This window comes from Salmo salar, chromosome ssa13 (genome assembly GCF_905237065.1).
Source record: "Salmo salar chromosome ssa13, Ssal_v3.1, whole genome shotgun sequence".
In the NCBI taxonomy this organism is placed as follows: domain Eukaryota; kingdom Metazoa; phylum Chordata; class Actinopteri; order Salmoniformes; family Salmonidae; genus Salmo; species Salmo salar.
In genome coordinates, this window is record NC_059454.1 from 12,198,702 (window position 1) to 12,225,746 (window position 27,045).

The 27,045-nt window shown below is 44.9% G+C and overlaps 1 protein-coding gene across 2 annotated transcripts in view; it reads right to left on the reverse strand.

Annotated features, from left to right (window-relative positions):
• Window positions 1–630: 630 nt before the first annotated feature.
• The window catches only part of LOC106566451 (partitioning defective 6 homolog beta-like), a 32,863-nt gene continuing 6,448 nt past the window's right edge, over window positions 631–27,045 (reverse strand). For both annotated transcript variants that reach the window (XM_045692939.1, XM_014134505.2), the window contains one exon: window positions 631–5,651. In XM_045692939.1, the coding sequence (XP_045548895.1) occupies window positions 4,774–5,651 (878 nt within the window). In that variant the 3' untranslated portion in view covers window positions 631–4,773. The remainder of the gene's footprint in view (window positions 5,652–27,045) is intronic.

A 27,045-nucleotide genomic window follows, 5' to 3' on the forward strand; every position in this document is an offset into this window, starting at 1 on the left:
TGGGTTCTATAACAGTGTCATCCATCCCGTGTGACTGGGTTCTATAACAGTGTCATCCGTCCCGTGTGACTGGGTTCTATAACAGTGTCATCCGTCCCGTGTGACTGGGTTCTATAACAGTGTCATCCATCCCGTGTGACTGGGTTCTATAACAGTGTCATCCATCCCGTGTGACTGGGTTCTATAACAGTGTCATCCATCCCGTGTGACTGGGTTCTATAACAGTGTCATCCATCCCGTGTGACTGGGTTCTATAACAGTGTCATCCATCCCGTGTGACTGGGTTCTATAACTGTCATCCATCCTGTGTGACTGGGTTCTATAACAGTGTCATCCATCCCGTGTGACTGGGTTCTATAACAGTGTCATCCATCCCGTGTGACTGGGTTCTATAACTGTCATCCATCCTGTGTGACTGGGTTCTATAACTGTCATCCATCCTGTGTGACTGGGTTCTGTAACATCAGCCCCATCATCCTCTGACTGATATGAACTTGTACATTTTGGTTGTTGAAAAATGTGTCAAGTTATTTAAATGCATGTTTTTGTATTTTCTATTCATTAAACAAAAATGTGGCAATCATTGAATATATTTCCAGCTCATGGAATCAACAATTATACAAGTGCATCTAAATTCATACATTTCTTTATTACTTTTCATTAAAATGTGCTAAAAATGTACATCATATACTATCAATAAGAAAATACTGACAATTTTCAGTACAAATCTATACCTTGATTTATCTGACAAGCATAAAATCATTGCTCATTATTTTAAAAAAAAGGAACAGACACAAACCAAATTCTGAAGCCTGTTTAGAGTTCTCTGAAACATGCAGGTCTCTCCCAGCCTGTTTAGAGTTCTCTGAAACATACAGGTCTCTCCCAGCCTGTTTAGAGTTCTCTGAAACATGCAGGTCTCTCCCAGCCTGTTTAGAGTTCTCTGAAACATGCAGGTCTCTCCCAGCCTGTTTAGAGTTCTCTGAAACATGCAGGTCTCTCCCAGCCTGTTTAGAGTTCTCTGAAACATGCAGGTCTCTCCCAGCCTGTTTAGAGTTCTCTGAAACATGCAGGTCTCTCCCAGCCTGTTTAGAGTTCTCTGAAACATGCAGGTCTCTCCCAGCCTGTTTAGAGTTCTCTGAAACATGCAGGTCTCTCCCAGCCTGTTTAGAGTTCTCTGAAACATGCAGGTCTCTCCCAGCCTGTTTAGAGTTCTCTGAAACATGCAGGTCTCTCCCAGGAATAGAGGAATTCACAGTACGGAAAAAAAACAGTGTCATAATCTACACCTCTAGAAGCTGCTTGTTCAGGAAAAAAAAGCAATTGAACAAAATCACTTTAAAAAAAGGAAAGAACAGATTAGAAAATGAAATTAAACCATTAATTAACACAGTGGATCAGTTATAACACATTAAAATGTTTACTGACTTAGCACTGAAAAGGAATATACTGAAACATGATTAAAAAAATAAATAGTTGTCGTGGTTACGATCCCCATGTCCTGTGTAGTTAAAACAACAATAAATTAACAGATTTAAAAAACAACCTTTCCATTGTAAAACATCACTCATCGTGCCTTGAATGTTCCAGAAGTGTCTGGAATGAGAGGGAGAAAGTAATCAACTCTTCTACACCCTGTACCATAACAGAGAATAGAGTAGTACTGTACCTCACAGTATGAAAAGGAGGGGGAGTTGAGTTCACATGATACCCTACTCTGGGTAGATGGCATGCCTGATAGAGAGGGCTAGTTGAGTTCACATGATACCCTACTCTGGGTAGATGGCATGTCTGATAGAGAGGGCTAGTTGAGTTCACATGATACCCTGCTCTGGGTAGATGGTATGTCTGATAGGGAGGGCTAGTTGAGTTCACATGATACCCTACTCTGGGTAGATGGCATGTCTGATAGAGAGGGCTAGTTGAGTTCACATGATACCCTACTCTGGGTAGATGGCATGTCTGATAGAGAGGGCTAGTTGAGTTCATCTGATACCCTGCTCTGGGTAGATGGCATGTCTGATAGAGAGGGCTAGTTGAGTTCATCTGATACCCTGCTCTGGGTAGATGGCATGTCTGATAGAGAGGGCTAGTTGAGTTCACATGATACCCTACTCTGGGTAGATGGCATGTCTGATAGGGAGGGCTAGTTGAGTTCACATGATACCCTACTCTGGGTAGATGGCATGTCTGATAGAGAGGGCTAGTTGAGTTCACATGATACCCTACTCTGGGTAGATGGCATGTGTGATTACGGTGATCCAGTATTTATGATTCTCATCAGGTATTTCTGCAGGTAAGACCCATTGCAGTCAGACTGAGGAGGGGAGAGGGGGGTGAGTGAGGCAACTGTTCCCAGGACATTTTGCTTCCCCATCAGAGAGTATTGCAAAAAATAAAATCAATTGGAGAAATGGACATCAATGCACCATCTGCTCTCAGCGTAGTCTGTTAGCGTCTATTAATGTTTACATGTTGAGTACAGCCTTAGTCTAAATTCCCATTATACTTCACAACAGCACACTGGCAACTAAACACAGAATAAAACTACAATCTATTGGAATGAGGATGTTCTGCAGTGCAGCACTATCCTGTCTAGTGTTTTGAGGAAGTCTGTTGGCTCTACACTACTGACATTCTAATGAACTTGCTGGTGTTGACCTTCCTGAACAGGTAGGTACAGTCGTCAGGTGATGTCATGTGACCAGGAACAAGTGGGAACGGACCAGTATTCACCTGATCCAAGTCAGAATGCATAGAGCTAGACAAACTCCACCTTACTCAAACACAGAGACTGAGTCGGTAAGTGTGAGAGCGTTGGCAAGACAAAACAATCCAACTTCTTCCTGCAGACTGGGTTTTATAACAGTCCCATCCATCCTCGCTGGGTTCATTAGTGTCCTATCTCTAAGTTACATAACATCTGTGTAGTACTCAGTGTCACGGTCCAACTCTTCATCTATACCAGTATGACATTCTGTTGAAGATCGATTCAGGGGTACTCCAAAAAATATGATATAGTGAATGAAATAGTGAATAAATACTGGACATGAAGTGAGGACACTCTTCAAACGTGAATGATTCAGGCCACATCCAAGTGAACTCAGAGTTGTAAAACTAAGAAAGACGTCATCTGTTACAAATACATCCTCCCAAACCAGACAGACAGATGAGCGATAGAGACAGACAGAGACAGAGAGATGAGCGATAGAGACAGACAGACAGAGACAGACAGATGAGCGATAGAGACAGACAGAGACAGATGAGCGATAGAGACAGACAGACAGATGAGAGACAGAGGGACAGACAGATGAGAGACAGAGGGACAGACAGATGAGAGACAGCGAGACAGAGAACATGCTGAGATGAGTGAAGCGTCATGGTCTGAGAAATCAGAGAATCGCATTTACAATCACATTCTGTCACACTATGTCCACGAAGTGGGGTGAGGCAAGAGAAGTTGGATGAAAAACAAGATAGATCTTCATCCAGGCAATGACAGCACACCTGTCAGATGAGGTGTTGGTCCGTTACGGTGAATTCAGATACTTATTTTCAACAAAATAAAAATCATACAGTAAACCATTTTAGATTGAAATAAAACAGTAAAAGAAATAGCATGAAAAATATTTAAAGCGGCAATCTGCGGTTCAAACAACAAAACTGACTCCCCGCCACTATTTTGGTAGAAGGCTGAAGGATGGGGTTTAGAGAAATGAAACCACTCTCAAACCCATGGACAGATCTACAGATACAAGGAATGACAAGCCATGATAACAAAATTATAGTTCTAACCATGTTGAGGATATACAGTGTTTGTTTGTATTTACCTAGTCTACAAACAAAAAGGGTAAAACAAGCTTATATTTTGGATTCTGATGGGGTTCGACAATAGAACTAAGCTCACAAGGCTTATATATATATATAAATACATTTAAAAGTCTAAAAATGGATGTAGCCATTACAGATTGCCCCTTTAAGAGATTTTGTAATTTCAGTTGCTTCGCATAATTGCTTCTAGTGTTTTTCTTGTGATTATCAACATTAAAAGCTTGGAGAGAAAACACAGGAATATTGGTTAACGTCCGGGTCCATGAAGAGAGACCCATATATATTGTTTCTCCTCAGACTAAAATCGGAGTATTATTACAGACCTCTACTCTTTGTTAGTTGGTATGGTGACATGTAGGATAGAAGACATTCATTTTGTTCCCTAATCACAAGCTGTAATCGCCTAGGGGAGTGGTTGCTGTCGTTTGCAAAGCGACAAGGCAAAAGCAGATTGTGAAATGTAGTCTCCTCTATCAAACAAACCAGAGTAGAAGAGCTAGGGAAAGGTCAGAGCCTAAAGATATCTGCAATCCTTCATTCATTCATTCATTCATTCATTCATTCCATTCGTTCATTAAAAATCAGTCCTTTCCTATGGTTCACAAAATTGAAAAAAAACAACAGTGTAGCATCTCATTGCTGCCCTCAAGTGGAAGACCATAGAAACAGTCTCCCCCTACAGAATTAGAAACGAGTGCTTTTTATGGTTGTCAATGAGAAGTTGGAGGCCTTTCTCCAAGGCACAGTCACTTTCCTCCTCCACACAAAACACCACGGGTAATCACTGTACCTGTCAGACAGCATAGGGAGGGCGGAGTCGACACTATGGCACGCATCTGTGGATGTTGTCCTTCTTTGTGTATGCATGAGGGTGCGCTTCAGTGTATATAAGACTATGTGTTTGCGTTCCCATAAATACTGTGCAACTACGACAGTATGTGTTTACAGTGTAATGACGGTGCCTTCCTCCTCTAAGCTCCTTCCCTCCAGGCCCCTGTCGGCAGTGCTGAGCGTGCCCAGTGAGCCGGAGCGGTTGTGGGAGGCCAGGGCTCCGTTGGTGGTGCGGAGGTCCAGGTGGGGCACGTAGCGGGGAATGAAGGGTATGGTACAGCTGGCCGAGGAGGTCCGTGGGATGGGCACAGCCTCTCCATCCACCTCTATCACCAGGTCCTCATCATCCTCATCACTCTCCAGCTCCTCTGGGTGGAAGTTCTGGATGATGTGTGCCGGAGTCGTCGCCACGGCAGTGCCCGGGGAGGAGTAGCCGTAGAAACTGGTGCCGCTGTCGGACGAGTGCCCTGAGCTCCCGGACGCTGCCCCGCCCCCACCACTCCGTACGATGTTGTTGCGCTGGTTGGCCGGCTTCACCGTCACAATGAGATTGTGGCTGTTGGCGATCATCATGTCTGTCACCTGGTCCAGGGACTTGCCTTGCACCTCGATGCCGTTGACCTCCAGAACCTCGTCGTTGACAGCCAGCAGGCCAGTGCTCTCAGCCAGGCCCCCAGGCACCATGCGGGAGATGAAGATCCCAGGAACCTTCTCCAGGCCCTGGGGCGTGACTCGGACGCTCGAGCCGTCTCGGATGTAGAAGCCCAGCGGTTTCTCCTGGCCGTGCTTGTAGAGGCGAACCCGGCGGTGTGTCTCAGGGAGGATATCCACATCGATGATGGACGAGACGGGCCTGAAGTCCCTGGGCAGGCTGATGATCACAAGGGGCTTCTTCCGGTTGGCATCAGGCCGTAGCAACATGGCCGCTAGGACCGTCTTCTTGGGACGGGCCAGAGAGTCCAGACCAAACGCAGAGTAGTCGGCTTCCTCTGGGGGAGGGAAGAGAACAATGCATCAGAACCATATCAATATCACATGATACAGGATCTAATCGCATACCGTAACTGCTTACTGATCATTATGGTGGAACTATAAATCATTACTGACATTCTACCTCAGAATATACTGTAGTTATGCAAAAGCGATGGTGTTGCTCTAAGCCTGAGGGTTCCTTTATCTTAGAGCCCCTCACCTCGCCTTGTTACAGGGCTTTCTCCTCTCTTCCCTGGGCTTATTGTTCATGTGTAGAAAATGTTAGCGTCGACTCCGGTCTCTCATGGTAGGGCTTTCGGAATTCTTCAGAGGCTTACTCACGGCAACTGTGCTGCTCTGAGACATACCTGGACTTTCACCTGAGCATGGCGTAGAGCAGGGACAGGGTTCTAGACTCGATCAAAGGTCTAAGAAGAGCGAGAAGCAGGGCCATGGCTCTCTAATGGTTAACCACCAGCATACGGATGCCAAACATTAATATGATAACGTTCATTCCCTCCTGGGTTGTGCCCCAGTCCCCCCCTTTATCGCTCTCTCTCTGTCTCTTCTTCCTCCCACTGGCTATGTATGTTCTAGAATGAATGACATGTTCTCATATCCCACGGTGTGTTGTAGTGTATGCATATTCTAGAATGAATGACATGTTCTCAAATCCCACGGTGTGTTGTAGTGTATGCATGTTCTAGAATGAATGACATGTTCTCGTATCCCATGGTGTGTTGTAGTGTATGTATGTTCTAGAATGAATGACATGTTCTCATATCCCACGGTGTGTTGTAGTGTATGTATGTTCTAGAATGAATGACATGTTCTCATATCCCACGGTGTGTTGTAGTGTATGTATGTTCTAGAATGAATGGCATTTTTATTTCACCTTTATTTAACCAGGTAGGACAGTTGAGAACAAGTTCTCATTTACAACTGCGACCTGGCCAAGATAAAGCAAAGCAGTGTGACACAGAGTTACACATGGGATAAACAAACGTATAGTCAATAACACAATAGAAAAAGCTATGTACAGTGTGTGCAAATGTAGTAAGATTAGGGAGGTAAGGCAATAAATAGGCCATAGTGACAAAATAATTACAATTTAGCAATTGACACTGGAGTGATAGATGTGCAGAAGATGAATGTGCAAGTAGCGATACTAGGGTGCAAAGGAGCAAAATATTAAATAATACGGGGATGAGATAGTTGGGTGGGCTATTTACAGGTGCAGTGATGGTTAAGCTGCTCTGACAGCTGATACTTATAGTTACTGAGGGAGATAAGTCTTCAGCTTCAGCAATTTTTACAATTCGTTCCAGTCAATGGCAGCAGAGAACTGGAAGGAAAGGCGGCCAAAGGAGGAATTGGCTTTGGGGATGGCCAGTGAAATATACCTGCTGGAGCACGTGCCATGGGTGGGTGCTGCTATGGTGACCAGTGAGCTGAGATAAGACAGGGCTTTGCCTAGCAAAGACTTATAGATGACCTGGAGCCAGTGGGTTTGGTGACGAATATGAAGCGAGGGCCATCCAACGAGAGCATACAGGTCACAGTGGTGGGTAGTATATGGGGCTTTGGTGACAAAACGGATGGCAATGTGAAAGACTAAATCCAATTTGCTGAGTAGAGTGTAGGAGGCTATTTTGTAAATTACACCGCCGAAGTCAAGGATCGGTGGGATAGTCAGCTTTACGAGGGTATGTTTGGCAGCATGAGTGAAGGATGCTTTGTTGCAAAATAGGAAGTCGAATCTAGATTTAATTTTGGATTGGAGATCCTCCGATTTGACACACTGAACTCTATCAGAGAAGTAGTTGGTGAACCAGGCTAGGCAGTCATTTGAGAGACCAAGGCTATTGAGTCTGCCCGATGAGAATGCGGTGATTGACAAGAGTCGAAAGCCCTGGTCAGGTCGATGAAGATGGCTGCACAGTATTGTCTTTTATCAATGGCGGTTATGATATGGTTTAGGACCTTGAGCGTGGCTGAGGTGCACCCATGACCAGCTTGGAAACCAGATTGCATAGCGGAGTAGGTACGGTGGGATTCGAAATGGTCGGTGATCTGTTTGTTTTCTTGGCTTTCGAAGACTTTAGAAAGGCAGGGTATGCTAGATATAGGTCTGTAACAGTTTTGGTCAAGAGTGTCTCCCCCTTTGAAGAGGGGGATGATCGCGGCAGCTTTCCAATCTTTAGGGATCTCAGACGATACGAAAAAGAGGTTGAACAGACTGGTAATAGGGGTTGCAACAATTGCGGCGGATAATTTTAGAAAGAGAGGGTCCAGATTGTCTAGCCCATCTGATTTGTAGGGGTCCAGATTTTGCAGCTCTTTCAGAACATCAGCTATCTGGATTTGGGTGAAGGAGAAATGGGGGAGGCTTGGGCAAGTTGCTGTGGAGCTGTTGACCGGGGTAGGGGTAGCCAGGTGGAAAGCATGGCCAGCCGTAGAAAAATGCCTATTGAAATTCGATTATCATAGATTTATTGGTGGTGACAGTTTCCTAGCCTCAGTGCAGTGGGCAGCTGGGAGGAGGTGCTCTTATTCTCCATGAACTTTAGTGTCCCAGAACTTTGAGTTTATGCTACAAGATGCAAATTTCTGTTTGAAAAAGCTAGCCTTTGCTTTCCTAACTGCCTGTGTATATTGGTTCCTAACTTCCCTGAAAAGTTGCATATTGCGGGGGCTATTCGATGCTAATGCAGTACGCCACAGGATGTTTTTGTGCTGGTCAAGGGCAGTTAAGTATTGAGTGAACCAAGGGCTGTATCTGTTCTTAGTTCTACATTTCTGGAATGGGGCATGCTTATTTAAGATGGTGAGGAAAGCACTTTTAAAGAATAACCAATAACCAAAGAATAACGGAATGAGGTCAAAATCCTTCCAGGATACCCGGGCCAGGTCAATTAGAAAGCCCTTCTCGCTGAAGTGTTTTAGGGAGCGTTTGACAGTGATGAGGGGTGGTCGTTTGACCGCAGACCCATTACGGACACAGGCAATGATCGCTGAGATCCTGGTTGAAGACAGCAGAGGTGTATTTAGAGGGCAGGATGATATCTATGGGGGTGCCCGTGTTTATGGATTTAGGGTTGTACCTGGTAGATTCCTTGATAATTTGTGTGCGATTGAGGGTATCAAGCTTAGATTGTAGGACGGCCGGGGTGTTTAGCATATCCCAGTTGTCACCTAACAGTACAAACTCCGAAGATAAATGGGGGCAATTAATTCACACATGGTGTCCAGTGCACAGCTGAGGGCTGAGGGTGGTCTGTAACAAGCGGCAACAGTGAGACACATTTCTGGAAAGGTGGATTTTTAAAAGTAGAAGCTTGAACTGTTTGGGCAAAGACCTGGCTAGCATGACAGAACTCTGCACGCATTCTCTGCAGTAGATTGGAACTCCACCCCCTTTGGCAGTTCTATCTTGGTGGGAAATGTTGGGGATGGAAATTTCAGAATTTTTGGTGGCCTTCCTAAGCCAGGATTCAGACACAGCTAGGACATCAGGGTTGGCGGAGTGTGCTAAAGCAATGAATAAAACAAACTTAGGGAGAAGGCTTCTGATGTTAACATGTAAGAAACCAAGGCTTTTACGGTTACAGAAGTCAACAAATGATAGCGCCTGGGGAATAGGAGTGGAACTGGGGGCTACAGGGCCTGGGTTAACCTCTATATCACCAGAGGAACAGAGGAGGAGTAGGATAAAGGTACGGCTAAAGGCTATAAGAACTGGTCGACATGTTCTCATATCCCACGGTGTGTTGTAGTGTATGCATATTCTAGAATGAATGACATGTTCTCATATCCCATGGTGTGTTGTAGTGTATGCATGTTCCAGAATGAATGACATGTTCTCATATCCCATGGTGTGTTGTAGTGTATGTACACACTGTGCAATTTGCTCAGGTGTTGTGGATAAACTCTTTGGACCTAAGCATCATCAGCAATTCCGTGTGTGTGTGTGTGTTCTGGGATAGGGTGCAGGCAGGCTGTCGATAAGGATTCCAGCCCTGAGGTTGACAGATACCCCTCCCCTCAACCAGAAAAACAAAGGATCAAGTGTAGAGGATATCCCATTTCAGTTCTCCTGAAACATAAGTTCATTGCCTCCTTACTGTCCGGACATTACAACTGTATGCATACCAAATATTAGGTTTACATATTCACAAAAACACACTGATATGTTAATCCAAACTCAGCTAATCTGTACGATGTAAACATAGAAGCCTGCAGGGCCTTCATAAATATTCACACTCCTTTGACTTTTCCCACATTTTGTTGTGTTACGAAGTGGGATTAAAATGGATTTCATTGTAATTTTTGGGGGTCAAAGATTTACACAAAATACTGTGTCAAAGTGGAAGTAAAATTAATATTTGTAAAAAATGTATGTAAAATAAAAACACTAACATGTCTTGATGAGAGAAGTATTCACACCCTTGAGTCAATACATGTTAGAATCACCTTTGGCAGCGATTACAGCTCTGAGTCTTTCTGGGTAATTCTCTAAGAGCTTTCCACACCTGGATTGTGCAACATTCTCCCATTATTATTTTTTAAAAATTATTCAAGCTCTGTCAAATTGGTTGTTGATCATTGCTAGACAACCATTTTTCAGGTTTTGCAATAGTTTCAACTTAAATCTGCTTGAAAATCTAACTTGGCCACTTAGGAACATTCACTGTCTTCTTGGTAAGCAACTCTGGTGTAGATTTGGCTTTGTGTCTGTTGGAAAGCAGACTGAACCAGGTTTTCCACTAGGATTTTGCCTGTGCTTAACTCCATTCCGTTTAATCTTTATCCTGAAAAACTCACCAGTCCTTAACGATGACAAGCATACACATGATGCATCCACAACTATGCTTGAAAATATCTAGTGTGGTACTCAGTGTTATGTCATGTTGGATTTGCCCCAAACATAACACTTTGTATTCAGGACAAAAAGTGAATTGCTTTGCCACATTTTTTGCAGTTTTACTTTAGTGCCTTGTTGCAAACAGGATGCATGTTGTTTTGGAATATGTTTAAATATGTACAGGCTCTCTTCTTTTCACTCTGTCAATTAGGTTAGTATTGTGGAGTAACTACAATGTTGTTGATCCATCCTCAGTTTTCTCCTATCACAGCCATTAAACTCTGTGACTGTTTTAAAGTCACCTTTGGCTCATAGCAACTGAGTCAGGAAGGACGGCTGTATCTTTGTAGTGACTGGGTGTATTGATACACCATCCAAAGTGTAATTAATAACTTCACCATGCTCAAAGGGATATTTGATTTTGACCCATCTACCAAATCGGTGCCCTTCTTTGCGAGGCATTGGAAAACCTTCCGAGTCTTTGTGGTTGAATCTGTTTGAAAATCACTGCTCAACTGAAGGACCTTCCAGATAATTGTGTGTGCGGGTTATAGAGATGAGGTAGTCATTCAAAAATCATCTTAAACAACATTATTGCAATTTATGTGATTGGTTAAGCAAATGTTTACTCTTGAACCTATTTAGGCTTGCCATAACAAAGGGGTTGAATACTTATTGACTAAAGACATTTCAGCTTTTCATTTTGGGGTATTGTGTGTAGGCCAGTGACAAAACAACATTTAATACATTCAGGCTGTAGCAACAAAATGTGGAAAAAGGGGTGTGAAAACTGGGTGGTAGTCTAGCAGTTAAGAGGTTGGGCCAGTAACCGAAAGGTTGCTAGTTCGAATTCCAGAGCTGACCAGGTGAAATCTGTCCATGTGCCCTTGAGCAAGGCACTTACCCTAATTGCAGCTAGCAAGGCTTTCAGTCTCAATACAGCAGATAGCAAGGCTTTCAGTCTCAATACAGCAGCGAGCAAGGCTTTCAGTCTCAATACAGCAGCTAGCAAGGCTTTCAGTCTCAATACAGCAGCTAGCAAGGCTTTCAGTCTCAATACAGCAGCTAGCAAGGCTTTCAGTCTCAATACAGCAGCTAGCAAGGCTTTCAGTCTCAATACAGCAGCTAGCAAGGCTTTCAGTCTCAATACAGCAGCTAGCAAGGCTTTCAGTCTCAATACAGCAGCGAGCAAGACTTTCAGTCTCAATACAGCAGCGAGCAAGGCTTTCAGTCTCAATACAGCAGCTAGCAAGGCTTTCAGTCTCAATACAGCAGCTAGCAAGGCTTTCAGTCTCAATACAGCAGCGAGCAAGGCTTTCAGTCTCAATACAGCAGCGAGCAAGGCTTTCAGTCTCAATACAGCAGCGAGCAAGGCTTTCAGTCTCAATACAGCAGCTAGCAAGGCTTTCAGTCTCAATACAGCAGCGAGCAAGGCTTTCAGTCTCAATACAGCAGCTAGCAAGGCTTTCAGTCTCAATACAGCAGCGAGCAAGGCTTTCAGTCTCAATACAGCAGCTAGCAAGGCTTTCAGTCTCAATACAGCAGCTAGCAAGGCTTTCAGTCTCAATACAGCAGCGAGCAAGGCTTTCAGTCTCAATACAGCAGCTAGCAAGGCTTTCAGTCTCAATACAGCAGCTAGCAAGGCTTTCAGTCTCAATACAGCAGCTAGCAAGCGTAAAGCAGGCGTAAATAGTCAATACTATGGCGCTAATGCCCCAGGACCCAGACTAATAATCTGTGACTGTCTTGGTGTGTCCCTTTGGGGGTCAGTGTCATAATATCACAGTTACATCTGGGCTGGGCCACCGGGGGTCACCATCACGCTCACTGTCTTCAGACAGTTGATCAGTCTCTCCTCATTTTGTTCAACGGTTGGCTGATAAACTACACATCTCACCTGTAGATATGAGTTCACCTTTATGCTCGTTAAGTACATGACTCAAACTTCAGGAATGCAATTGAGTACGTTAGCATATGTGAGTTAATAATTAATCCAAACAATCAGTGATAACTGTGTAGAAAGTAAACACCAGCATAACCCTACAGGGTGAGAGTTGGGGTTGGGTACAAGGCCTACAGGGTGAGAGTTGGGGTTGGGTACAAGGCCTACAGGGTGAGAGTTGGGGTTGGGTACAAGGCCTACAGGGTGAGAGTTGGGGTTGGGTACAAGGCCTACAGGGTGAGAGTTGGGGATGGGTACACGGCCATTTGGTTGTATTTGTTGGCTTGTAAAGTCTGAATTTGACAGTCATTTAGTTGAAACAGTTGTTTTTTTCAACATCAGACCTGTGTCTATACTGGATCAAATCCAACAGCTTGAAATTTCTCATGTGTCGGTAAGGGTAAACTATTCCAAAAATAATCTGATTTCTACCCAAACACATCACATAAAACCTACTGACCACGTCCTGTTCTACCCAAACACATCACATAAAACCTACTGACCACGTCCTGTTCTACCCAAACACATCACATAAAACCTACTGACCACGTCCTGTTCTACCCAAACACATCTAAAACCTACTGACCACGTCCTGTTCTACCCAAACACATCAAACCTACTGACCACGTCCTGTTCTACCCAAACACATCAAACCTACTGACCACGTCCTGTTCTAGCCAAACACATCAAACCTACTGACCACGTCCTGTTCTACCCAAACACATCAAACCTACTGACCACGTCCTGTTCTACCCAAACACATCAAACCTACTGACCACGTCCTGTTCTACCCAAACACATCAAACCTACTGACCACGTCCTGTTCTACCCAAACACATCAAACCTACTGACCACGTCCTGTTCTACCCAAACACATCAAACCTACTGACCACGTCCTGTTCTACCCAAACACATCAAACCTACTGACCACGTCCTGTTCTACCCAAACACATCAAACCTACTGACCACGTCCTGTTCTACCCAAACACATCAAACCTACTGACCACGTCCTGTTCTACCCAAACACATCAAACCTACTGACCACGTCCTGTTCTACCCAAACACATCAAACCTACTGACCACGTCCTGTTCTACCCAAACACATCAAACCTACTGACCACGTCCTGTTCTACCCAAACACATCAAACCTACTGACCACGTCCTGTTCTACCCAAACACATCAAACCTACTGACCACGTCCTGTTCTACCCAAACACATCAAACCTACTGACCACGTCCTGTTCTACCCAAACACATCAAACCTACTGACCACGTCCTGTTCTACCCAAACACATCAAACCTACTGACCACGTCCTGTTCTACCCAAACACATCAAACCTACTGACCACGTCCTGTTCTACCCAAACACATCAAACCTACTGACCACGTCCTGTTCTACCCAAACACATCAAACCTACTGACCACGTCCTGTTCTACCCAAACACATCAAACCTACTGACCACGTCCTGTTCTACCCAAACACATCAAACCTACTGACCACGTCCTGTTCTACCCAAACACATCAAACCTACTGACCACGTCCTGTTCTACCCAAACACATCAAACCTACTGACCACGTCCTGTTCTACCCAAACACATCAAAACCTACTGACCACGTCCTGTTCTACCCAAACACATCAAACCTACTGACCACGTCCTGTTCTACCCAAACACATCAAACCTACTGACCACGTCCTGTTCTACCCAAACACATCAAACCTACTGACCACGTCCTGTTCTACCCAAACACATCAAACCTACTGACCACGTCCTGTTCTACCCAAACACATCAAACCTACTGACCACGTCCTGTTCTACCCAAACACATCAAACCTACTGACCACGTCCTGTTCTACCCAAACACATCAAACCTACTGACCACGTCCTGTTCTACCCAAACACATCAAACCTACTGACCACGTCCTGTTCTACCCAAACACATCAAACCTACTGACCACGTCCTGTTCTACCCAAACACATCATCAAACCTACTGACCACGTCCTGTTCTACCCAAACACATCAATACCTACTGACCACGTCCTGTTCTACCCAAACACATCAAACCTACTGACCACGTCCTGTTCTACCCAAACACATCAAACCTACTGACCACGTCCTGTTCTACCCAAACACATCACAACCTACTGACCACGTCCTGTTCTACCCAAACACATCAATAACCTACTGACCACGTCCTGTTCTACCCAAACACATCACAACCTACTGACCACGTCCTGTTCTACCCAAACACATCAAACCTACTGACCACGTCCTGTTCTACCCAAACACATCATCAACCTACTGACCACGTCCTGTTCTACCCAAACACATCAAACCTACTGACCACGTCCTGTTCTACCCAAACACATCAAACCTACTGACCACGTCCTGTTCTACCCAAACACATCAAACCTACTGACCACGTCCTGTTCTACCCAAACACATCAAACCTACTGACCACGTCCTGTTCTACCCAAACACATCAAACCTACTGACCACGTCCTGTTCTACCCAAACACATCAAACCTACTGACCACGTCCTGTTCTACCCAAACACATCAAACCTACTGACCACGTCCTGTTCTACCCAAACACATCAAACCTACTGACCACGTCCTGTTCTACCCAAACACATCAAACCTACTGACCACGTCCTGTTCTACCCAAACACATCAAACCTACTGACCACGTCCTGTTCTACCCAAACACATCAAACCTACTGACCACGTCCTGTTCTACCCAAACACATCAAACCTACTGACCACGTCCTGTTCTACCCAAACACATCAAACCTACTGACCACGTCCTGTTCTACCCAAACACATCAAACCTACTGACCACGTCCTGTTCTACCCAAACACATCAAACCTACTGACCACGTCCTGTTCTACCCAAACACATCAAACCTACTGACCACGTCCTGTTCTACCCAAACACATCAAACCTACTGACCACGTCCTGTTCTACCCAAACACATCAAACCTACTGACCACGTCCTGTTCTACCCAAACACATCACATCAAACCTACTGACCACGTCCTGTTCTACCCAAACACATCAAACCTACTGACCACGTCCTGTTCTACCCAAACACATCAAACCTACTGACCACGTCCTGTTCTACCCAAACACATCACAAACCTACTGACCACGTCCTGTTCTACCCAAACACATCAACACCTACTGACCACGTCCTGTTCTACCCAAACACATCACATCAAACCTACTGACCACGTCCTGTTCTACCCAAACACATCACATCAAACCTACTGACCACGTCCTGTTCTACCCAAACACATCAAACCTACTGACCACGTCCTGTTCTACCCAAACACATCAAACCTACTGACCACGTCCTGTTCTACCCAAACACATCAAACCTACTGACCACGTCCTGTTCTACCCAAACACATCAAACCTACTGACCACGTCCTGTTCTACCCAAACACATCAAACCTACTGACCACGTCCTGTTCTACCCAAACACATCAAACCTACTGACCACGTCCTGTTCTACCCAAACACATCAAACCTACTGACCACGTCCTGTTCTACCCAAACACATCAAACCTACTGACCACGTCCTGTTCTACCCAAACACATCAAACCTACTGACCACGTCCTGTTCTACCCAAACACATCAAACCTACTGACCACGTCCTGTTCTACCCAAACACATCAAACCTACTGACCACGTCCTGTTCTACCCAAACACATCAAACCTACTGACCACGTCCTGTTCTACCCAAACACATCAAACCTACTGACCACGTCCTGTTCTACCCAAACACATCACATCAAACCTACTGACCACGTCCTGTTCTACCCAAACACATCACATCAAACCTACTGACCACGTCCTGTTCTACCCAAACACATCACATCAAACCTACTGACCACGTCCTGTTCTACCCAAACACATCACATCAAACCTACTGACCACGTCCTGTTCTACCCAAACACATCACTCAAACCTACTGACCACGTCCTGTTCTACCCAAACACATCAAAAACCTACTGACCACGTCCTGTTCTACCCAAACACATCAAACCTACTGACCACGTCCTGTTCTACCCAAACACATCAAACCTACTGACCACGTCCTGTTCTACCCAAACACATCAAACCTACTGACCACGTCCTGTTCTACCCAAACACATCAAACCTACTGACCACGTCCTGTTCTACCCAAACACATCAAACCTACTGACCACGTCCTGTTCTACCCAAACACATCAAACCTACTGACCACGTCCTGTTCTACCCAAACACATCAAACCTACTGACCACGTCCTGTTCTACCCAAACACATCAAACCTACTGACCACGTCCTGTTCTACCCAAACACATCACATCAAACCTACTGACCACGTCCTGTTCTACCCAAACACATCACATCAAACCTACTGACCACGGCCTGTTCTACCCAAACACATCACATCAAACCTACTGACCACGTCCTGTTCTACCCAAACACATCAATCAAACCTACTGACCACGTCCTGTTCTACCCAAACACATCAAACCTACTGACCACGTCCTGTTCTACCCAAACACATCACAACCTACTGACCACGTCCTGTTCTACCCAAACACATCAAACCTACTGACCACGTCCTGTTCTACCCAAACACATCAAACCTACTGACCACGTCCTGTTCTACCCAAACACATCAATCAAACCTACTGACCACGTCCTGTTCTACCCAAACACATCACATCAAACCTACTGACCACGTCCTGTTCTACCCAAACACATCACATCAAACCTACTGACCACGTCCTGTTCTACCCAAACACATCACATCAAACCTACTGACCACGTCCTGTTCTACCCAAACACATCACATCAAACCTACTGACCACGTCCTGTTCTACCCAAACACATCAAACCTACTGACCACGTCCTGTTCTACCCAAACACATCAAACCTACTGACCACGTCCTGTTCTACCCAAACACATCAAACCTACTGACCACGTCCTGTTCTACCCAAACACATCAAACCTACTGACCACGTCCTGTTCTACCCAAACACATCAAACCTACTGACCACGTCCTGTTCTACCCAAACACATCAAACCTACTGACCACGTCCTGTTCTACCCAAACACATCAAACCTACTGACCACGTCCTGTTCTACCCAAACACATCAAACCTACTGACCACGTCCTGTTCTACCCAAACACATCAAACCTACTGACCACGTCCTGTTCTACCCAAACACATCAAACCTACTGACCACGTCCTGTTCTACCCAAACACATCAACACCTACTGACCACGTCCTGTTCTACCCAAACACATCACATCAAACCTACTGACCACGTCCTGTTCTACCCAAACACATCACATCAAACCTACTGACCACGTCCTGTTCTACCCAAACACATCACATCAAACCTACTGACCACGTCCTGTTCTACCCAAACACATCAAACCTACTGACCACGTCCTGTTCTACCCAAACACATCAAACCTACTGACCACGTCCTGTTCTACCCAAACACATCAAACCTACTGACCACGTCCTGTTCTACCCAAACACATCAAACCTACTGACCACGTCCTGTTCTACCCAAACACATCAAACCTACTGACCACGTCCTGTTCTACCCAAACACATCAAACCTACTGACCACGTCCTGTTCTACCCAAACACATCAAACCTACTGACCACGTCCTGTTCTACCCAAACACATCAAACCTACTGACCACGTCCTGTTCTACCCAAACACATCAAACCTACTGACCACGTCCTGTTCTACCCAAACACATCACATCAAACCTACTGACCACGTCCTGTTCTACCCAAACACATCACATCAAACCTACTGACCACGTCCTGTTCTACCCAAACACATCACATCAAACCTACTGACCACGTCCTGTTCTACCCAAACACATCACATCAAACCTACTGACCACGTCCTGTTCTACCCAAACACATCAAACCTACTGACCACGTCCTGTTCTACCCAAACACATCAAACCTACTGACCACGTCCTGTTCTACCCAAACACATCAAACCTACTGACCACGTCCTGTTCTACCCAAACACATCAAACCTACTGACCACGTCCTGTTCTACCCAAACACATCAAACCTACTGACCACGTCCTGTTCTACCCAAACACATCACAACCTACTGACCACGTCCTGTTCTACCCAAACACATCAAACCTACTGACCACGTCCTGTTCTACCCAAACACATCAAACCTACTGACCACGTCCTGTTCTACCCAAACACATCAAACCTACTGACCACGTCCTGTTCTACCCAAACACATCAAACCTACTGACCACGTCCTGTTCTACCCAAACACATCAAACCTACTGACCACGTCCTGTTCTACCCAAACACATCAAACCTACTGACCACGTCCTGTTCTACCCAAACACATCAAACCTACTGACCACGTCCTGTTCTACCCAAACACATCAAACCTACTGACCACGTCCTGTTCTACCCAAACACATCAAACCTACTGACCACGTCCTGTTCTACCCAAACACATCAAACCTACTGACCACGTCCTGTTCTACCCAAACACATCAAACCTACTGACCACGTCCTGTTCTACCCAAACACATCAAACCTACTGACCACGTCCTGTTCTACCCAAACACATCAAACCTACTGACCACGTCCTGTTCTACCCAAACACATCAAACCTACTGACCACGTCCTGTTCTACCCAAACACATCAAACCTACTGACCACGGCCTGTTCTACCCAAACACAACACATAAAACCTCACTATTTAGGTCAAAATCCTCTGAGTAGAAATGCTGAGCTAGAATCAGTTTAGCCTTTCAGATAATAATGAATAAGATTATATGGACAGGAGGGACCGGATAATAGATCAGCACTCCTTCTGTACTCCGAGGCGCTTGATAAACACTCCTACTCCGAGGCGCTTGATAAACACTCCTACTCCGAGGAGCTTGATAAACACTCCTACTCCGAGGCGCTTGATAAACACTCCTACTCCGAGGCGCTTGATAAACACTCCTACTCCGAGGCGCTTGATAAACACTCCTACTCCGAGGCGCTTGATAAACACTCCTACTCCGAGGCGCTTGATAAATACGGGGCCAGGAGTGTTTATCCTAAATCAGGTCATGTGATCAGCTCGTGGCCCTTAGATAAGGCCCTGTGTTTTGAGCAAACAAGTGACATGCCTGGATTTAAACCTGTTATTTAAAAGCTTTTTCATCAAACTGTCCCATTTTCTTTTTATGTCAGATGGTCCAGCACCATCCTTAGACAATTGCTTAAACTTTTTGTGTAATTCAAATTTCTGGATGATGCTTAATAAAATACAGGATAACATCTTGCTATGTCACATGATTGCGCAAAACACAGGGCCCTATGTCAGTCAGATATTAGGTCTAAATCATATTTCCAAAAAGTGACGGTTACAATATCTATATCTGAGGAAAAGGAGGGTCCTAGTACCAAACACCGTGCTGCCCGGTGACATCATCCCTGGCGGAGCCACCGGACATCCTGTGTGTTGCTAGGTCACACACAGAGCCGAGGGCCATGTCAGCGTTAATGGGACACCATTATCAGGTGACAACAATTACCTTCACATAGCAACAAGACTGTCAATCACCCATCACCCAGAGCCATACATTCTAAATCTATTGTTCTGTCATGACCATCAGAGCATTGGGACTTAATGAAGCTAAAACAACTAATGTGTCAGTCATCCAAATGTAGATCTGGAATAAGGATGTAGTTACTGTACATTTTAATAAGGATGTAGTTACTGTACATTTTAATATTGTATGACTAGGTTTGTGTCGAACTCTAGGGAATACTGTTCTGCATCTGTTCTGCTCTGGACTGAATGTTGCTCAATAAGAACTGCTCTGGAAACGGTCTCATAAGTTGACGACAGGGCTGGATATCCCACACATGGTGAGTACCATGGTGTTCCAGGCACGGAGCGATAAAAACGGGGGAGGGAGTGCGTGGGGATGAGGGAGGGACGGTGCTTATTAAAGACTGAAGATAAGGGGGAGGGGTGAAAAAAAAAAAAAGTGTTTCTATTCTGTGAGCAATGAACATACCTCCCTGGTACAGCTGAGATATAATGAGCTGTATGTGGATAAGAGAAAACAGGAGAGAACCGGAGAGAACCGGAGAGGAGAGAGAACAGGAGAGGAGAGAGAACAGGAGGGGAGAGAGAACAGGAGGGGAGAGAGAACAGGAGGGGAGAGAGAACAGGAGGGGAGAGAGAACAGGAGAGGAGAGAGAACAGGAGAGGAGAGAGAACAGGAGGGGAGAGAGAACAGGAGGGGAGAGAGAACAGGAGAGGAGAGAGAACAGGAGGGGAGAGAGAACAGGAGAGGAGAGAGGAGAGGACAGGAGAGAAGGAAGAGGGAAAGGGGGATACCTAGTCAGTTGGACAACTCAAAGCATTCAACTGAAATGTGTCTTCTGCATTTAACCCAAGCCCTCTAAATCAGAGAGGTGCGGGGGGCCGTCATCGGCACCCTGGGAGCAGTCGTTAGGGGTTAACTGCCTTGCTCAAGGGCAGAACGGATGTTACTTCCACCTTGCCGGCTTTTGGTTACTGGCTCAATGCTCTTAACCGCTAGGCTACCTGCCGCCCCTCCAGGGGAGAGTGAGAGAGGGGGGGGAGGAGGAGAAAAGCAATGGGGAGAATGAGAGGGAGAGAGCAAGAGAAGGGTAAGCCAGGTCTATGGTAAAGGAAAGTAGGGAGCAGAGACCAGAGGAAGGACAAAATAACACACTGACTAAGCTTAAGCTCCAATGATATAATTCATATGTTGTACAACAACACATTCATGAGCCAAAAGTTGCCCGGTAACATTCACAATCTCCAAATGAATCTTAAATCAATTAGCATGTCATCACTCTTCAACTGTTTACATCTCCAGCATTATTACAGTACTGTAGCGTAGTGATCCTTCTGCACTGCTTTGTCTTATAAGAGGTGCACAGGCAATGCTTTCCGTTCTTTAATTAGACTTTATTGTGTAAGACAGACTGACAAAGAACAGACTTTCTCCCCCTGTCCCTTGTCATCATTGTAACATACTGTACTTCATCAATTCCACTTCTGCTCTCCCTCCCTCCCTCCCTCCCCCCCTAGTCCTTCCCTCAGTCTCTCCCTGCCTTTTGCAGTCTCTGCTTCGCCCTCTGTCCCCTTTCATCCAGACTAGCTTGGTTTTCTCTGCCCTGTCTCTCTCCACTGTCTGATGGGGACTGATGCTGCTGCTGGGCCATGTCTGTGCTGAATTTCAGCTTTCTGCTGCGGCCTGTACACGCAGCCTCCAAGGCGAGGGGTAAGGAGGGGGAAGACAGAGGGGAGGAAGGGGGGGAGGAGCAGGCACGTCGGTTAGTAATTCCCTTCCCTATGCGGGCAACCCTGTCGCTCATTCTCCTGAACAAAGACTTTACTGGTGATGCAGCCTGGCTCAGAACACCTCGGTCTCCCTCACGACATCGCTCATCCTCCTGGGGTTCTGCAGAGACAGGGAGCCCAGTTGTCACTTTGATCTGGGCTCTGAGGGACAGGTTAGTGTATAATCACATATACATTTAGAGTTGGGCAATGGAGACAAATATCCCTGTCACATCCTGGATAACAATATGATGAATGTGACCATGTCAATCAGCATTAATCTATATGAATAAGGTGTATTTCTATGTGACCATGTATCTATATGAATAAGGTGTATTTCTATGTGACCATGTATCTATATGAATAAGGTGTATTTCTATGTGACCATGTGGCACATCAGCCTCCATTTGCTAACATTAGCTCCAAACTGAACTTCACCATGGTAGTCTGCAGTATGTGGAGAACTAGTGTCAATATCAGGGAATGATGAAATCATATTTCCAACATTCATATCACGATGAGGATAAGGCCCAGCCCTACAGCGAGATAATGTCAGCTAGGAGGAAATCTCTCTCATCACTAAGTTACAGTAGTACAATGCATAAAGGCCTTTGACCAACAAGGTAAACAATGGCATCTCTCTCTCTCTCTCTCTCTCTCTCTCTCTCTCTCTCTCTCTCTCTCTCTCTCTCTCTCTCTCTCTCTCTCTCTCTCTCTCTCTCTCTCTCTCTCTCTCTCTCTCTCTCTCTCTCTCTCTCTCTCTCTCTCTCTCTCTCTCTCTCTCTCTCTCTCTCTCTCTCTCTCTCTCTCTCTCTCTCTCTCTCTCTCTCTCTCTCTCTCTCTCTCTCTCTCTCTCTCTCTCTCTCTCTCTCTCTCTCTCTCTCTCTCTCTCTCTCTCTCTCTCTCTCTCTCTCTCTCTCTCTCTCTCTCTCTCTCTCTCTCTCTCTCTCTCTCGTTTCCCCCTCTCCGTCCCTGGTTGGGCAGCCCAGCTAACTTCTGGCCCATGGCTCCAGTGTTGTGTATGGCCTACTGTCCAGTTTAATCTACCCAGCAGTGGTGATCAGAGGCTAGACACATTCCACTCAATGAAGCCCCCTCTTCCAGCTCCACCACCACCCCCCCCCCCAATTCTTCACTCTCTTCCGTTACGTCTCCCTGCCTCCATATCATGCCGTCTACTCGGTCACTCTTAAAACCCACAGTTATCATGATTTCTTTACTGTGTGGGTAGAGAGTATCGCTTACTAAAACGCTATGCAGTGCTGTTCTCTCTTTATGAGGCATGGTTACTAATTCTATTCGCCCTCATAAAAACGCTTTTCACAACTGAAACTATGACATCATTAGTTCAACAAAACACACCCACCCAGAGGCCCTGAATAACGACTGGGTTCAATCAGTATGGGAACCTGGGCAGTCTCATGCTGCGAGGACAGGAGGTGAAGGCAGGGAGGAGCGTTCTGCTCTGTATGACAGATACCGATTAAGATGATGTCATACCACAAAGGAATTCTCTTCTGACAAACCCTGTGTTCCACTTGTCCAACACACGTCAGCTGTACACCACACCATCCACGTGACAACTGATAACAAGCCTTACCTGAGAAGAGTATAATGTATGAGAACAGCTCTCATTCTCTGGCTGAACATAATAAACAGCGTGTTACACTGACCTCAGCAGAACCCGTGTGCCTGTGGGGCATGGGGGAGGTATGGGAAAAGGCACAGTGCTCTCGTGCTCGTCCCAGTCAGTAAAACTAAACAAAAACAATGTGAATTCAGAGCATACTGCACTGGGACCAGATGCAGCAGATAGACAACTAGACTTTGTGAATAGCAAACAAGTTGTCATGCGAAGGAAAAACACAGTGCATCATTCATAACCCTTGAAGTTCACACATTGAGTAAACCTCAAAACACAAAATGATACAACAACAAAACAGTTTTGAAACTATTCTTGTTTGTTTGTGTGTGTGGGGAGGGGGGGGGTATTTCCCCCAGCAGGCTTTGCAGCTCCCATCAGCCCTAAACAATACCCATTAAACCAATGGGCCTCTTCGGGGTTACCATGGTAACAGGTAAACAGGCGTGGGACTGGTGGCACTGCAGCCGTCCAGACATTGTATAAGAGTGTGTGTTTCCTCCTTTATGTGTTTGTGTGTGTGTCCAAACGATTTCAGTGTGACAAGCTATTGATAGAGAAATTACCTAGTGATTCACTCTCACACACACACACACACACACACACACACACACACCCCCAAGAAGACAAGCCAACACTGCCCAAGAATGCTGTCAAACATAGGGCTGGCATAATTACTGTATAATCATGTAACCGCCAATTATGGCGGAAGACCTTCATGAAAATAAACATGCATGTATTTATTTTTTGGAACGAACAGGTGACTGAAGATGGGACGGCCGTGCATTTGAGTGCGTTTCAGCGGTAACATGGACTATTTACAACGTGAAACTTGTTACCATTGGCTGAAACAAGCAAGGTGTTGTAGCAGACGATGCCTGTTACCTGGGCAACTCCCCCCTTCCTGTAGCAGCAGAACATGCAGTCAGGAGCAGTGGAGAAAATTGTGCCTCTTAAAAATAAACTATAGAAAAAAATTAACTCTTCAAATGATTATATTGGTGACCACAGTCATTTGGCTGACCAATAACTTGCATTCAAAATTCCATGACCGTCACAGCTCTAGTCATACATTACCATCAGCAGTGACAAATATCTTGTCCAAAAACAATCTTTCCCACGTCACGAAGCCCACAGAAGTGGCACGTGTACACAGAGAACATGTTTCATTCAGATTATGCGAATACCACTGCGTGTTTAGCATAAGTGTGTTGCCAACATATTAAGTCCATACACAGTCTACAGAAGATGTACAATATTCCACATCAACAGCTTATCAGTAAAGCATCCCACACAGCAATACCATGACAACTGTATTCTTCAAATCTGCCCATAGAGAAAGATCCCTTTAGGCCTACTTCCACAGGGACAATGTCAGCCATGGCTGGAGGGTAAACATTCCTGCTAAACACGTATAGCGTTCTTCACCTCTCAAACAAATGTATAAAATCTAGACACAAATCAGCAGAACACAACAGATGGGAGTAAAGACAGGGACAACCTGCTCTTTACATTCTAAAAAAACAGGCTGAGCCCAGAGGAAGAACCCTGACATCATTTAGCCTAATGGTCCAGAACCCATTAGTACAAGGAGACAATATGTGAACCCACATCAAGATAAGTCCCTATGGCTAGGCAGTTAGAGCTAACATCTCCCGACAATGTTGGGGAAAGGTAGCGGGTAAAAATGTAAAGCGTGTGTGTGTGTGTGTGTGTGGTGTGTGGTTGGGGGAGCTGCAGCCACAGAGACCCAGCATGACGTTAGTGTCTAGCGTGTAATTGAAACCCAGGGTCTACACGGTGTTACTCAGAGACCACTGTAATCCCCTCCTGACAAAGTGGCTTAGCATCTATAGGTCATACGGCACAGCAAGACAGCTTAGACTCGCAGACAACAGCCCAGTGCCTTTGGATTCAACAGATCGCACTAAATATTTAATAAGGAATGGGGCATTTGAAACTATTTTACTATTCAAATAATTTCATGCCATTTTTTCAGATATTCCAGATACTCTAAAATAAATATTGTTATTGTCTGAATTAGTATTTATATATATTTTTTAGACTTGGTCAAATACCAAGCATAGATTGGTCACTTCTTTCTAATTTGGCACACAAACTGGAAGCTGTGACGTGAGTAACTTGGTCAAAAAGAATGGCAACAATTGGCCTATAGGGGCCACTGTTATAAGCAGTCTCAATTAAACCCTCATATCCATCCGCTTCAAAATAACACCAAATTATAGGCATACAGGCCCATGGAATATATCTTCATTTGAGAAAAGCTAAGGAATTGGTTAAGAGATGGCAGAGTTATTGATAAATCAGGAAATCAGATTGTACGTGTCAAATTAAATCCTTTGTAAATTCTCTCCACAATGGCCTATCAACGTTAAACTGTTTGGGGTCCTCGAAGACGTTACTATTGATATAATGTGCAGAAATAGTGCAGCAGTAGCGCGACGCAACATTACAAAAAGAGTTTGTTTTATTCAACTAAGAATTTCAAATGTTATGGTATAGTCTTGTAGGTAAAAATGTCACATGGATAACTTAATTTAGACAAAGCTTTTTCAATGTTAAAAATCGATTCCAATAACGAACACTCACTCAAGTAATCAAATACTAATGTCCATTTGGATATCCGGACATTCCATTATCCGTGTCCATCCCTACACTCAATTATGACAACAACAAAAAGACTACGAAGACGGGAGTTCATCAGCGACGCTAAAAAACAGAAATGATCAACTCGGTGAAAAGAAAAAAAGACTGACTGAAAGGGCTCACATAACTAAGGCTAAAATCACTGCTCAACGACTATCAATGTCTAGGATGCTACATTAGCGCAGTGAGACAGTAGGCTAAATCTAATACTCCCCGTGCCGTTTCAACACGATCTAGTTAGTAGCTTGATAGGCCTATTTACAGTACACATGTTGTCATACTTAAACAATCCAGAAAGTATAGGCTATTACAATAGCAGAAGGCAATGACCATATAGAGTGTGGAACAGGACACTCGGAAAAGAAGGAAACCTCAAAGATAGTTTAGGAAATGGAGGAAAGACTGGAATTACACACTCAGAATCTTCCATGTGACTGAAAGCTGGTATAAATAAAAACAAGCCAACTCACCTGAACAAGGAACACCTGTGTAACTAAGCAATTAAGAAATCCACTACAATCACCTTGACCTCCATCAGCAGCAGATTTTAATTCAGATTGGAAAATTAACCGGTCATATCGCATCAATTCGTTCTCTAATCAAACCGAATCGTGTGAAACTAAAACATATCGTTTCTGTATGGTATCAGGGCCCAGGTATCTATACTGAACAAAAATATGAACGCAACAATTTCTAAATATTTTACTGAGTTACAGTTCATTAAAGGGTATCGGTCAACTGAAATAATTTCCTTAGGACCTAATCTATGGATTTCACCTGACTGGGAACGCAGATATGCATGTGTTGGACACAGATACCTTTAAAAAAAAGATTGGCTGTGAAAAGTTGCTGGATATTGGCGGGAACTGGAACGCGCTTTCGTACACGTCGATCCAGAGCATCCCAAA